Source organism: Rhincodon typus, chromosome 10 (assembly GCF_021869965.1).
Source record: "Rhincodon typus isolate 14 chromosome 10, sRhiTyp1.1, whole genome shotgun sequence".
NCBI classification, from domain to species: Eukaryota; Metazoa; Chordata; class Chondrichthyes; order Orectolobiformes; family Rhincodontidae; genus Rhincodon; species Rhincodon typus.
Window position 1 is genome coordinate 52,979,417 of NC_063341.1, and position 15,097 is coordinate 52,994,513.

Consider the following 15,097-nt stretch of genomic DNA (forward strand, 5'->3'; position numbering starts at 1 on the left):
AGAGTAATGAGGACAGAAAAGCAGAGGTATCTACCACTGAAGAACATGTTTTTTCTGAAGAAGGGTCTAGGCCCGAAACATCAGCCTTCCTGCTCCTATGATGCTGCTTGGCCTGCTGTGTTCATCCAGCTCTACGTCTTGTTGTTATAGAATCTAATGCTGGTTTTCAGTAAATAATTCATTAAATTATAAACAAAATTATCTACATGAAGAAATGCTATCTTTATTTATTTTGTCTTGGTTCCAGGCAGACCGATCAGCTCTTTGCTGCAACAACAGCTGATGAACAGTTTATTTTGGCACTATTGCTCAGTGGAAGACAGCCTTTTAAGTGCCAATTTCTGGGATGGGATCACACAAATTGACATCTAAACTATGGACCACCAAATAAGTTAAATACCAAAACGACTCCCATTAATTACTCGTGGTATATGCTCCCCTGCCTTGTAAGTAAACAAACAATTTTGAGCAGAGGCATGCTCATACTATCATGGTTCTGCGCTCTACCAATTCCCTCACATTGTGGAAAGCTGTATTATCTATTTATCATTTGTCAAATTGCGTGTTAAGGACCAAAGAAACACAATTTTTTTTCTGTTCTTTCAATATGCTCACCTTAAGGCTTACTTAAAATACACATGACATTATTTTATTCGAGCGCTTTACACAGGGTCTGGCGACAGCATTGTTTGGAAAGCTAGGTAAACAGGGGATGCATGCCAACATAAGAGCATAAAATGTGAAATTTTAAACTGTTCTATGAAGGAGTTTAACAATAAACTTCAAGATGCAGCTTTGTTTTGGACCTAACATACAAAAGCATCCAATTCATAAAGATCAGAAAATCCTAACTTTTATTCCAGATCAATACTGACTTAGCTCATTACAGCTGGTGTACTCCCAAGCTAGGGAGGAAAAAATAATACAAGATCCACTCTTGATCAATATTCTATGACCCTTGGTAGCAGGCTGCAGAGAGATATTAAGGTTCAATAGCAATCACTTCCCATGACTGGACAGTTGGGTCGATACTCATCGTTTTACTTCATACATAGAAAAGTATTAAGGTGAGGTCTTGAAGGCTACTGGTAACCCATGGAACCATACTCCTGCAAGAATCAGCACCTTCACTGGAAATGAAGAAAACTGACAAAATAAAATAAGAAAACACCCACATAAAATTTAGAGTAATCTATAAATGACTCCATTATACACACGGAAATTATACTCTGAATTGTTAAGCATTTTAGGACACTAAAGTTCAGAATTTATCATTAAAAATGATATAGATATTGTGGAATAGTCTCATGACAGTAATGCCATCTTGTGGTCTGCCTCCTAACCATTTCCTGTTTTACCACTGGGTATTTGAGATGTTCCATTTAAGATTAGGCTATGTAATTTTATGGCATGGAGACTGGTGTTTAAATGTTGCTGAATAAATAGGATATAATTTTCAGGCTACTGATAGTTGCTTTCCTTTTCTTTTAGTGTTAATGCCATTGGGCTCAAGGTATATGTCATAGAGTCAGAAAACATGGAAATAGACCTTTCAGTCCAACCAGTTCATGCCAATCCTATCCAAACATACTTATCGAAATGCCTTTTAAATGTTGTAACTGTATTTGCATCCACCACTTCCTCTGGCTGTTCAGTCCACATATGAGCCATTCTCTGTGCAAAGAAGCTGCCCCTCATGTTCTTTTTAAATCTTTTTCCTTTCACCTTAAAATATGCCCCCTAGTTTTGAACTCCCCCACTCCAGGGAAAAGACCCTTGCTATTCACCTTATCAATGCCCCTCATGATCTTATAAACCTCTATAAGGTCACCCTTCAACTTCCTATGCTCTTACTATAAGGTTGTTTTATGAGAACTGGTGTTGGAGGTAGTATATTGGCATGGATAGACAACTGACTAATGGACAGGAAAACAGCAACTGGGGATAAGGAGTTCTTTTTCCGATTGGCAAACCGTGACCAGTGGGGTTCCACAGGGATCGGTGCTGGAACATAACTGTTTACAATATATGTTAATGACGTGGAGGAAGAAGCAAATGTACCGTAGCCAAATTTGCAAATGACACACAAAGAGGAGGAAAGGCACATTGTGAAAGGACAGTTTACAGAGAGACATTAATAAGTTAAGTACATGGGCAAAACTTTGGTAAATGGACAATGAGGAAAAATGTGAAGTTGCTCATTTTGGAAGGGAGAACAAAAGATCAAAATGTTATTTAAATGGAGAAAAACTACAGAAAGCTGCACCACAGATGGACTTTGGGTACTTGTGAATGAAACGCAGAAAACGAGCACACAGGAGCAGCAGGTAATCAGGAAGATTAATGGAATGTTGACCCTTATTTCAAGAAGTTTAGAGTATAACAGTAGGGAAGTCTCACTGCAACTGTACAAGGTGCTAATGAGACCACATCTGGAGCGCTACGAGCAGTTTTGGTCCCCTTATTTAAGAAAAGATATCATGTCATTGCAGGCAGTTCACTTAGATGATCCCTGGTATGGAGGGATTGTCTTATGAGCAAAGGCTAAAGAGGTTGGGATACTACTCACTGGGAGAGGTGGTCTCATTGAAAAATATAGGATGCCAAACAGCATAAGCAACAAGTGATACACAGAGCTAATCAATCTCAAAACCAAAGGATCAGACCTAAGTTCTGCAGTGCTACAACACCCAATATCAATAGTCGTTATTAAACAACTCACTGGTGAAGAAGGCTCCATAAATATCCCCGTCTTCAATGATGGAAACACCTTAACACATCAGTGCAAAAGATTAGGCTGAAGCATTCATAGCCTCCTCCACTGGTCCCCAGCATTACCGATACCAGTCTTCAACCAGTTCGATTCACTCCATGTAATAGCAAGAAATGGTCGGAGGCATTGGACACTGCAAAAGCTATGGGTCCTGACAACATTCCAGCAATAGTACTGAAGTCTGGTGCTCCAGAACTTGCCGGTCCCCAAGCCAATCCCTTCCAGTACAGTTACAGCACTGGCATCTACCCGACAAAGTGGAAAGTTGCCCAGGTCTGTCTTGGACAGGGCAAAGTAGGTCAAATCCAACCCAGCCAATTGGCACCCCATCAGTTTACTCTTGATCATCAGTAAAGTGATGGAAGGTGTCACCAACAGTGATATCAAGCAGCGCCTGCTCAGCAATATCCTGCTCACACGCCCAGTTTGGGTTCTGCCAGGGCTACTCAGCTCCTGAGCTCATTACAGCCTTGGTTTAAACATGGAGAAAATGACTGAATTCTAGTGGTGAGGTGAGAGTGACAGCCCTTGACATCAAGGCAGCATTCGACTGAGTGTGGCATCAAGGAGCCCTAGCAAGCCTGGAACCAATGGGCATTGGAGGCAAACTCTCTACTGGTTGGAGTCATACCTAGCATATAGGAAGATGGTTGTGGTTGGTGAAGGTCAGTCATCTCAGCTCCAGGGCATCTCTGCAGGAGTTCCTCAGGGTAGTGTACTAGGCTCAACTGTCTTAAGCTGCTTCATCAATGGCCTTCCCTCTATCATAAGGTCAGAAGTGGAGATGTTTGCTGATAATTGCACAATGTTCAGCACCATTCGTGACTCAAATGCTAAAGCAGCAACAAGATCTGGACAAAATCTAGGCTTGAGATGAAGAGTGACAAGTAACGTTTACATCACACAAATGCCAGGCAATGACCGTCTCCAATAAGAGACTGTCTAACCACCACTCCTTGACATTCAATAGTGTTACCATCACCAAATTCCCCACTATCAACATTTTTGGGGTTACCACTGACCAGAAAATCAACTGGACTTGCCGCATAAACAGTGGCTATAAGACCAGGTTAGAGGCTAGAAATATTATGGTGAGTATAACTCACCTCCTGACTCCCCAAAGTTTGTCCAACATCTACAGGGCACAAGGCAAGAATGCGATAAAATACACAATACTTGCCTGAATGAGTTCAGTTCCAACAACACTCAAGTATCCACTTGAGTGGCACCACATCCACAAACATCCCTCCACCACCGACACTCAGTAGCAGCATGTGTACTCTGCACTGCAGAAATTCACCAGTGTGTCTTAGACAGCACCTTCTAAACTCATTGCCACTTCCATCTAGAAGGATAAGGGCAGCAGATACAGAGGAACACGACAACGTTCAATCTTCAAGTTCACCTCCAAGCCTCTCACCATCCAGAGTTGGAAATATATCGCTCTTCCTTCAATGTCGCTGAGTCAAAATCCTGGCATTCCATCCTTGACGGCACTATGGGTCAACCTACAACATGTAGACTAAAGCAGTTCAAAAAGGCAGCTCACTACTACTTCAAAAGGCAACTAGGGATGGGCAGTGAATGGTGGCCAGCCTACAACACTCAAGTCCCAACAGTGAATAAAAAAAATTCTTAAGGGGTTTGACAAGGTAAATGCTGAGAGGACTTTTCCCCTCATGGGAGAACCTAGGTTAGAGGATAAAGTCTCAGAATAAATGGGGTGCCAATTTAAGACTGAAATGAGGAGAAACATCTCTCAGAGAATAGTGTGTCTTTGGAACTCCTTGTCACATACAGCTGTGGGGGCAGAGTCATTGGCTAAATTTTAGATGGCAATCAAGGGTTATGGGAAAAGGGCAGGAAAGTGGACATGAGGAATGTCAGATCAGGGTCAAGGGGCTGAATGGCCTACTCCATTTCCTATTTCTTTTGGTCTAAGAGAGATTCCTTCCCCAGATGGTATTTATTGTATTCAAATATTACAAAGGCAATCAACTCAATGGAGGTCTAAGTTCTCTCACATAGGGAATTTAATGCTGCCTCACTGAGAGATTCGAAGATGGAGGGGTCATATTAAAACCAGCAGGTAGCTTTCTCATCACCTCCCCACCCAACTCTGCTCCCTCTGTAAATGCGCCAGTGAGAAGGATGCGTCAGGCAGCTTTTCTGCCAGTTGAGCAATTGAAGCCAGATCATGGGGCAATTAACAATTCCTGAAGGGTTGCAGTTTGCCAGTGCCAGTATTTACACTCAAGAGGTACACTCTTCGACATCAAAAATGGGATGGGCGTGGGGGCCGAGTGGAATGGGAGTGAGAGAGAGACAGAGAAAGCAAGAGAGTGAAAGAGAGGGAATACATGCATATCAGGTGACTCTAATTAGTTGCAGCTCCAAGATGCCTGTCCCCGAGGGTCGCAATCTTGTCTCCAGCCAATCAATACCCTGGTGGCTCTTAAATGACTGCAGGACGGCCTCTTGATAGCTTGATCCCTGATTTTTTAAGCTAGACCTGGGGTGGTGAGGACAATGGTCCTCGATAATTCAGCCTCCAATTAGCAATAATTTACTTGCTGGAAGAGATTTTATTACTTGCAGGCACCAGAATTAGGCAGTTAGAATGTGAATATTATATCACATTGTCCCATGTAGTCCACTTGTCATTAATTTCTACATGTAACTAATCACAAAAGTACACTCTTCAACATCAAAAAGGAGTGTGTATCTCAATTGTTTTTTTAAACAAGCCCTGTACATTCCTATGTTCCTTAATTGTTTACTGAAAGGGGTGATGACAACCTTGATCTCATGCAACAGTCAATTTGAAAACTGTACAAGATTGAACAAACAAACAAACAAATACTCAACCTTGATTTATATGTCACAACAATGACAGCACTTAATTAGTTGTAAAGTGCTTGGAGACAATCTAAGGTTAGGAAAAGTGTTACTTAAACTTAAGTTTTTTTTCCCCTTTATTAATTTCATAGTGAATTGGGAAGAACCTCAATGTTTTCTCAATTCCAGTTTTTTGAGATTTGGAAATTTCTCCCATATAGGTTTCCTTTTATAATTACAAAATTTTCAAATTACAGATCCAAATATTTGACTACTTGCAGAAATGTTTATTGGGTATCTAATGATCAGCGAAACACAGACAGAAAAATTATTCAGACAGCAAAACATTGGTAGAGAGTGAGAAGATCAAATTAATAATATTTGCGAGATGGCAAAAGATGGATGGGAGGAGAGATGAAAAGGAGCAAAAATGATGAGACAGAGGAGTGAGGGAAAAGGTGAGAAAAATAGGTGAAAGGAAGAAAATTTCATTCTTTTAAAAAAACAAAAGTTTCTAACAGCTATTCATGAATGCTAAATTTCTCTGCAGTTATTTTCTAAGTAGATGTGTGATTGTAGTGTCAAAGATAGAGATTTCATGGTTTTTAAAGTTAGTTGTTCAATTGGTTTAGCCTTTCCAAAAGTGTTCCAGTAAGTCAGATAAACTCAAAAGAATGTGATATCCATTGTCCGGCATGAAAGACCAGAGATAATAATTATTCCCTCTCATAACTAATGCCTTGGAAGGGAAAGACTTCCCCAAACTAAACACGTCTTTTTAAATTCATACAGCAGAACACAACTAAGACCTGCATTTTAGTTCAAAGGCAACTTGTACAACAGCACTGAGTGGGAACTCTTCCCACTAGAAACATAATGAGTGGAAATCTAGCAGTTAAAATAAGTTCAAGATACAAAGTATAGAGAACTCAATACAAACTGAAGTTAAAAGCTCCTAAAGCACTGGAATCAATTATTCTCATCGTCCGATATATTGCTTTTCTCTATATAAATTACAGAAAGATTGCACTATGGGTAGAAATTAAGTAAAAGTGGTGAGAACTGTTAAGTGCATGCAAGGTGCTTTCACACAGACAGGGTACACAGTAAAGTACTAGACAAGTTAGAGCAGGTGTTGTAAAAAGCTCATGCAACCAAAGAGAACTGAAAAAGAATGATCTTGGACTAACGAGGGCAGCAGAAATGGGGATGAGGGGCTGACTGGAAATCCAATTGTGCTATTAACATTAGTAGAATAGCATTAGGCAAGACTACATCTCCTGTCCCAATCCCTGAGAACAGGGCCACTTATGCCGACAATGGCTGTTGAGAGGCTATAGGAATACGGAAGCGGCACTATCCCAAGGTGAGGAGTAAAAGGTCATTTGGGCCATAAAGAATAATATGGAACACATATGGAGTCTCTCTACCTCAGATTCCTCAACCAGTGTGTATTAGTGCAATGTTATACCAGCAGCACAGCACTCTTTCTATTCCATAATAATTCTGTGATAGTAGGGCCAGCTAAAAGAATGAAATGCCTGTGTGGACTGCCAATCTGGTGGACAAATCAACACGTTTTGAAGCATTTTATGGTTATAATTTTTAATTCTCTAGCAATGAAAATATATTCAATTAGAAAATACAAGGCAGTCAAATTAAGACTAAAGATACGAAATAGAAAGCAGCAAAAAGCAACATAGCGTGCTAAGTACAACTTTAAAATGTAATTTCCTTTTCTGATCTTTTTCTGGTAAAAAGTCTGTTTAGACAAAAAAAGGTGCACTTCAATGAAGTAATTTGAATTAATTAAAGATCTAAGCATTTCTTTAAACATGTTAGTTCAGGGTTGTATCAGAGCTTTGTGATCAAATACAGCCACAGTGGAGACTTCTCTTTGAATACAACCAAGCAGGCTTGTATGACTCTTTGCAAGTTGCACATTGTTTATTGATCCTCCTTTTAAACAGCAATTATGGCTGTGGGTGGCCTAGTGCAGAAGATGTAATTATGGTATTAAACTGCAGCACACTACAGGAAGTATTCTTTGTACTTTTGACACTGATAGTGTGCAAAGTTCTTTTTGAATAACATATCAGAACAATCAACTATCTGAATAATGTGCATATACGTAAAGGACAAAGTGTTCTCTAACTTTTATCACATGCTGTTGCACATTTATTTTAAATACATGATTTCTCCCTCTGAAATTATACTTGCAAAGATCTGATTGATGCTAACTTAACTATAAAAGTAACTTTCTCAAATTGCTTCTCAATTACATTTCTGGTAAAGAGAACAGAGCTTGAGATATCAATATCGAAAATCTTAAAGAATAGGTAACCACACGATAAAAAAAAATGTTCAAATTGTTAGGCAGAGAATTCCAAAATTCTGACTCAGTGACAATGAAGAAATTTCAATATATATCCTAATCAGACTTGAGAGAGACTTGGAAGAGAACTTGCATGTGATTTAAGTTTTTATGTGTCTGCTGATCATGTTCTCCCAAGCATTTAGCATCACAAATTTGGAGAAGCGATAGTGAATTACTGCAGTACATCCTGTAAATAGTACATACACACTGTAGCCACAGAATATCAGTGGCATATTAGAATGTACTCAATCAGTCCACACTTGGCAAAACCACGAAGAAAACCTAGATGTAACTACACAATTGGGCAGCACTTGCTGAACAAACCTAATTGTACTAAAAACTACACTAATGACCAATTTATGATAATCAGTCAAACTTGTATTGTGGCTTATTATGTTTGGTTGAAAAAATATTCATTCATACATTGGACCAATTCTTTGTCAACCAAAAGACTATCATCAACTAGTTTCCTGTTGCTTTCTCCAATAAAATACCTTGAATAATCAGAATCTACTTCCTGACCAATCAGCACACTCAACTCCTGCAGTGTAAGTTGTTATACTTGCTTAAAATGTGGCATTTCTTACAATTGTTCTGGTGAGCACAAGGCCACAACCAATACACCAATATAAACTAAAATACTGCAAATGTAGGATATTTGAAAGATTAACTGCTGGGAAAGACTCAACACGTCAGGCAGCACCTGTGGAAGGAACGCAGAAAGTCTTTTTTCTCTCCACAAATATTGACTGAGCTTCTAAGTGTTTTGCAAAATGTTCAATTTTTATTTCAAATATACATCATTGGCTGGGAAAAGCTTAGGGGCATTCTTAGGTTGAAAAAGATGCTACTACTAGAATTTTGAGAAAAGTTAACAATGATCTAAGTGAATGATGGAAAAAGCAGAGGGGGGGAAACATGCTACTTTCCTTCTTTTTAAAAAGCCACAGAATTATCCATATGCAACCTGATTATTTTCTGACCATTGTCTATAATCATTAGCTAAGCTGGAAGTCACTGAACTCAGCTGCTGAGGACCAGTCATAGTTATTTTCTAATTCTTCTGAACTGGTGGAAGGAAATCATCCACATTTCTCATGGGCAAAAAAGTTTAAAAAAATTATTTTAAAAAGGCCTCCTTCTACCTGAAACTGGAAGAAAAATTCTGAATGAACAGTATGGACAACTGTAGTTTCAGAATCTGTACAGAACTATTCAGTCTGCTTGAATCATTGTCGAAACTTTGAATACCTTCTGTATGGCAAGAGCTAAGGTAGCATCACCAGTGTGATAAACAGAAATAAATCAAGACATCTTTAATGCTCCTTTTCCTTTACAGATACAAAAGGACACTTCAGATTGAATGCTCCATTTACTCATTGAAATTTGATTATTGCGTCTGTTCCTGAAAACCAGGAAGAGTTAATGTTTTTACCCACTGTTAGTCAGTATATATGTCAAAAATAGCTACTTGGTAGCACAGAATTTGATAATTTTTGAGAAAAGACACACTTTGTTGAAGAATTTTGGCTTGAGCTCATCAGGGCAATTTGTAAGAATGCTAATGCAGGCAGAAAACCAATATTTATAATGCATGAAAGGAGAGTGCTGATTGGTAGAAGCTTTGCCATGGGGACTGCACTAATTAATGATGATTTGACAGTTGACGAGCAGGTATATTTAATTTAAAACAGGCAATCTGATTCTAATTAGTCAGGGTGTTGACCTGAGAATGGAACTACAAATTGGGTGTCACCTGTTTTATTCAGTTGAAATAGGTACAGTACATTTACAAGTCTTTTCTTCCTGCAAAGGATATGGCTCTGTGTATTAATATATTTAACTTCCAGTACACACAAGTGAACTACATTGCAAGATCAACAAACATTCCTAAACTGGTCATCAGTGTAATTCTTTGCATGTACAGGATATCCAACAAATGTTGCCTAATTGCAGAATCATATCTAATGTTGGACACTGCTGTGGGTTTTGCAAACGGGGGCTTGCTGGGTGCAGTCAAAACCTTGCTTGTTGCAAATACTATATCACTGTGGCTGTTTTAATGCCGAGTTTAAAATTTAAACAAGTCTGGCAGTTAACTGTCAATCGCTACTACTTTGTGCATTGCAACACTTCTACCAATCAGAATCCACTTTCCAAACAACCAGCACTTTCCCCTCATGCAGTATGTTAGTTTTTCCCCTTGAACTGATGTTCTTGAAAATTGTCCTGATGAGTGCAAGATGAAAAACCTCAGTAGAATGTGTCTTTTCTCAACAACACTCAATGTCTCAAAAACTAGCGGACAGATTTCAACATAACTTTGTATGCGTGGCCTAAAGAAGAACTGCCAAAGATGAAAATCCATACCTAGCACTGCAATTTTTTTTATAAAAGGATCCTTTAATGTAAGGAGATAAGGAACTTAAGACTTTTTCTTCAGAATTTTGAGTTGTTTTATTTAAATACTGTTGATCATTGAAGAGTGTTGTACATTGTGTCAATTGTTGCGATGGAATTTGTCACAGCTATCAACATGTGAGCAAGAATTTTCATAGGGATTGGCCTGATGTCACCTCAATGAGACAGAAGCTCCTAACAAGAATGATTTTTATTGTTTGCTGTTTTAATTACACAACACCAAATTGACAAATTAATTTTAAGGAAGAGCTGTGTAATTGTAATCGTTTTGAATCACCCTAGTGGATGGTTGCAGTATTACTGCCCTTATCCCTTGTTCTAAACAATTCTTTACTCTCTCAGCCCCTCTTAGTTATATTTTCCTGTTATTTCTATAATCAATTGTTGTTTTTCTACTTTTTAAAACCATAATCACAGATGAACACACATTGCAAAGTTACCTAATAACAAAGAAAACTATCAAAAACTGGCCAGGAATTTTAAAAAATGGTCCCGGGGGATAAAAACTAACAACTTCAAAATAACCACAAATTATAAACCCATGAACTATGAAAGGATGCACGTATACTGAAAGTGCAGTGGAACATCAGCTTAGAACTAAGGCTATAGATGTACTTTTTACTCATACCGTGAGGGTATTTGCTGGACAGCACAGCTATACAAAAGCCTGAAAGCAAGATGGAAAAAAAAGATTTCCACAAGATTATGACACCAGGTTGCATGTAGCCATACTTCCTCACTCACTAAAAGTTTTGATTTTTGATACATTCTTTTTATTCTTTTAAAATATTATTTTAAATTCTGCAATGAACGTAGGATCTACATTTTATTATATTCATCTTGAAACAAAAAGAAATGCCATTTTCCCAAATACGACTTTCCACGTTACTGGTTAGGATAATAGGTTGGCATAACATTGTGGGCCCAAGGGCCTGTACTGCACTGTACTGTTCTATGTTCTATTTTGTGAGTTCATTATTATTTTTTATTTTTCGGATTTCCTTTCTTCCAGGAGATCTAGCCATAGATAATCTATGACTTGGAAAAAACAATTGTGGTCAATTTTCTTCTTACAAATGCCTAATTATTAGATAGAGATTCAGTTTGGTCTGTTTGAGCATTAGTCAGGGTAATGTGTATATTGTGCCAATTGGCAGTGGCTTCACGGGAGCTTTGTGAGGGGTTGTGAGGATTGGTGGTGTGGGTGAATATTGTGACAGTTCCAAATTATTTCACCCCCACATCCGTCACACAGGGCAAGAGTGCAAAATCCTCATACCCTCAGCGCTGATAGTTTTATTATGACAAAACTCAATATATATAGCAACATGTGTTGTTTAACCAGAGTATTATGAAAGTAGCTGTGGTGCAGGATCGGAACAATTAAATCTTTTCAGACTAGATTTGTGACATACTCCATGGTATGATAACAATTAGACCATGGCATTTTGGAAAAATAGCATTGATATTTTTCTGTATATCTGTGCAACTTACTCACCCTTCCTCAATAGTGACATTATGCATGATTATGGAATTGGCAATTTTTACGTTCTCTTTGATTGTGCAGGAGGCGCCGATGATTGACCGCTTGATAGAGGTATTCTCTGCCACTTTAGTCATATAGCCAATCATACTGTCAGTGCCAACCTGTGTGGAGAAAAACACACTTGTTGAAAAGAACGTGGACACCAAAGTTTGTCCATACTCTCATGCATTGCAACGTGATGAGGATGAGTACTTTTTAGGGGATTTTGAACATAATGCATTACTCAGATGAAGGAAACCAGCTTTGAGGGTCCAAGTTAATAAGATGTGTTTCATCTTCACCACATGTTGGGAACTACATTTAAAACCCATTCAAATCTACCAGGTCATGTCATTTAAGAGGGACTGACACTCAAAATTGTACCATCTGCTATGTCACAAGACACAGAAGACATTTTTGAGAGGAGACATCTCTCTGCTTAAAGAGAAGTTACCATAGCATGAAGTTTCGATACTACTACATCTTCCAATTCATCACCTGACACATCTATCATATCAGATAGCTTGCAGAGCACATTTATATGAAGCAACTAGCAAATGCTAGTTTTCAAGAAGTAAAACTTTAACTCCTGTAGACAGAAGACATCAGCTAATCAAAATGACATTTTCTCAAAGAGGCTATCAGTACTTTATGCCTAGGAAGCAGTGACAAAAACTTCACTACAGTAATCCAGACATCTATACTGATGGGAAAGCCAACACTTGGAAACAAATTTTCAGAAAGCAGGGATTTGTATGAATGACAGCTGGCCATACTAAGGGGTTTGCCTGTTGCATACAATTAAAGGTCGTAACTGTATCAATGGAAACAGCAGTGAACCTTTTTCACCAAAACTGCCCTTTCAGAGCCAGTACCTTGGCAGAATTTGGACTAATGTACTACAACTAATGTAGTAATTGCATTACTGTAGCTAATGGTGCTACAGGTTAAGCACTCTTGGAAGCATTTTACTTGTCAATCATCTATTAAAATTATGGGAAGATTCCTTTCAAATGGTTTTGTCAGTGTGTTACAAGTTGCTGGTGTAGGTCAATATGCACCATGGGAAAGCACAAGCCCACTTTCAATGTATAGACTCAGAGTTGTACAGCACGGAAACAGACCCTTTGGTCCAACTCATCCATGGTGATGAAGTTTCCCAAATAGACTAATTCACTTGCCTGCATTTAGCCCATATTCCTCTAAACCTTTCCTATTCATGTACCTGTTTAAATGTCTTTGAAATGTTGTGACTGTATCTGCATCTACTACTTCCTCTGGCAGTTCATTCCACACATGAACCACCCAGTGTGTGAAAAAGTTGCTCCGCAGGTCCCTTTTAAATCTTTCTCCTCTCACTTTAAAAACATGCCCCCTTGTTTTGAACTCCTCCACCCTGGGAAAAAGCTGTTCTAGCTATTCACCTTATCAATGCTCCTCATGATTTTATAAATCTGTATAAGGTCACTCCTCAATCTCCTACGCTCCAGTGAAAAACGTACCAGCCCATCCAGCCTCTCCTTATAACTCAGGCCCTCCTGTCCTGGCATCATTCTGGTAAATCCTTTCTGAACCCTCTCCACTTTAACAATATCCTTCCTATAGCAGAGCGACCAGAACTATACACAGCACTCCAAAAGTGGCCTCACCAATGTCCTGTACAACCTCAACATGACGTCCTACAGTCAATGGTCTGAGCTGGGCTCTAGTGTAAGATATACAGTAATCACAAAATATTTACAAGCTGTGGTACAGAGATAAATCAGACAGAAAACTTTGGCTTCATCACTTATTGCCTGCAGAGAGAGGGAGAGATGCAAAATAAAATTAGAGGATCAGTAACACAGGGGGAAATCAGCTTTCTACATTGTTTGGAGAATGTGCTTTAAAAGAAAATACTCAAAATAAATATCTTCTACAATCTTTTGAAAATACTGATAACTATGAATGGCTTTTCTGTAAAGCCAGTTATATTAGCAGGATCACAATGAACATTAACAGAAATGCAGTATTTCTGAAGTACTGTCTTGAAATGTATCAAGTGAAATAGTGAAAGCTATAATTACACATCAATTCCTCTGATCTTTTTAAGTTCTCAAATAAACTAACAATTTAATTGAAAAGTACAAATTAGGTAGCGCCATAAAATATTTAATTCTTCTGTGATCTTGATACATAGAAGGAATAGCCTTATAATAAAACAGGAGGTCTGTCTGAAGCTTCTGCCTATAATTACAACCTACTGTACTCCAGCATATCCTCTACTGCTTGACTCTGTGTGTGGGCTGGCGGGTTACTTACTATAGTCAATGTTTGTTTTGTCCAGCTGAGCAATGCTTCTGGTGTTAAGATACACAAAGCCCACCCAGAGTTTTGAAAAACAGCCCACCCTCCCCTTTTTATGTGGGATTAATGCATCTAAGGACAGGAAGTTCCTGTTAAAAGTCTAGTTCCAAGTATTTTCCTTATTTCTTTATCCAGAAAATCATCCTTAAAAAGCATGCATACAAATTTAAAAAAAAGAGAAAACTATGAGAACAGAAATGTTTGGTAGATCAGTTGCCACGACTTAAAAGATAACAAAATTACAGCAATTCCATTACAAAATCTTGAGTTATCTATCATGACTTTTTGGTTCGAGCATCATCACTCAGCTGGAAAAACAAATCAAACTTCCTTTACTGTTTGTGCCTTATATTCATATATTTATTGTGGCATAGCAATTTAGTGCACTAAGGCCCATACTTTAATTCCTCATAGAGATTCTGTACACATTTGCATCAACCAGGTAAAACCAAAGGATTGCGGGGGGTGAAAATGAAAAAAATCTTGGAAGCTCTCTCTTATTTCTGATTACGTACAGATGAGTTCAGGGAGGAATATTACATGCAGTAGTTAGATTTTTAAAAATGACAACTGAAATCTAATTTCTTTCCATCAGATAGTCAAAGTTTTTTTTACTGCTGCTAGACCAATAAAGAGCAGAGGTTACAAAACAATTCCACTTCAGGTCTCCTCAAACAAGTTGCTACTCAAATGCTGTATCCAAGCAGCACCATAGGATGAAAAACAGACTGGTATCATAGACAACAAGGTGCAGGGCTGGATGAACACAGCAGGCCAAGCAGCATCATAGGAGCAGAGAGGCTGACGTTTCGGGCCT

General features: G+C 38.5%; 1 protein-coding gene across 1 annotated transcript in view; it reads right to left on the reverse strand.

The window, feature by feature from the left end:
* The window catches only part of eif2b3 (eukaryotic translation initiation factor 2B, subunit 3 gamma), a 126,667-nt gene that overhangs the window by 18,954 nt on the left and 92,616 nt on the right, over nt 1–15,097 (reverse strand). Inside the window, exon 8 of the mRNA XM_048602124.1 lies at nt 11,908–12,056. Coding sequence (XP_048458081.1) covers nt 11,908–12,056 — 149 coding nt within the window. The remainder of the gene's footprint in view (nt 1–11,907; nt 12,057–15,097) is intronic.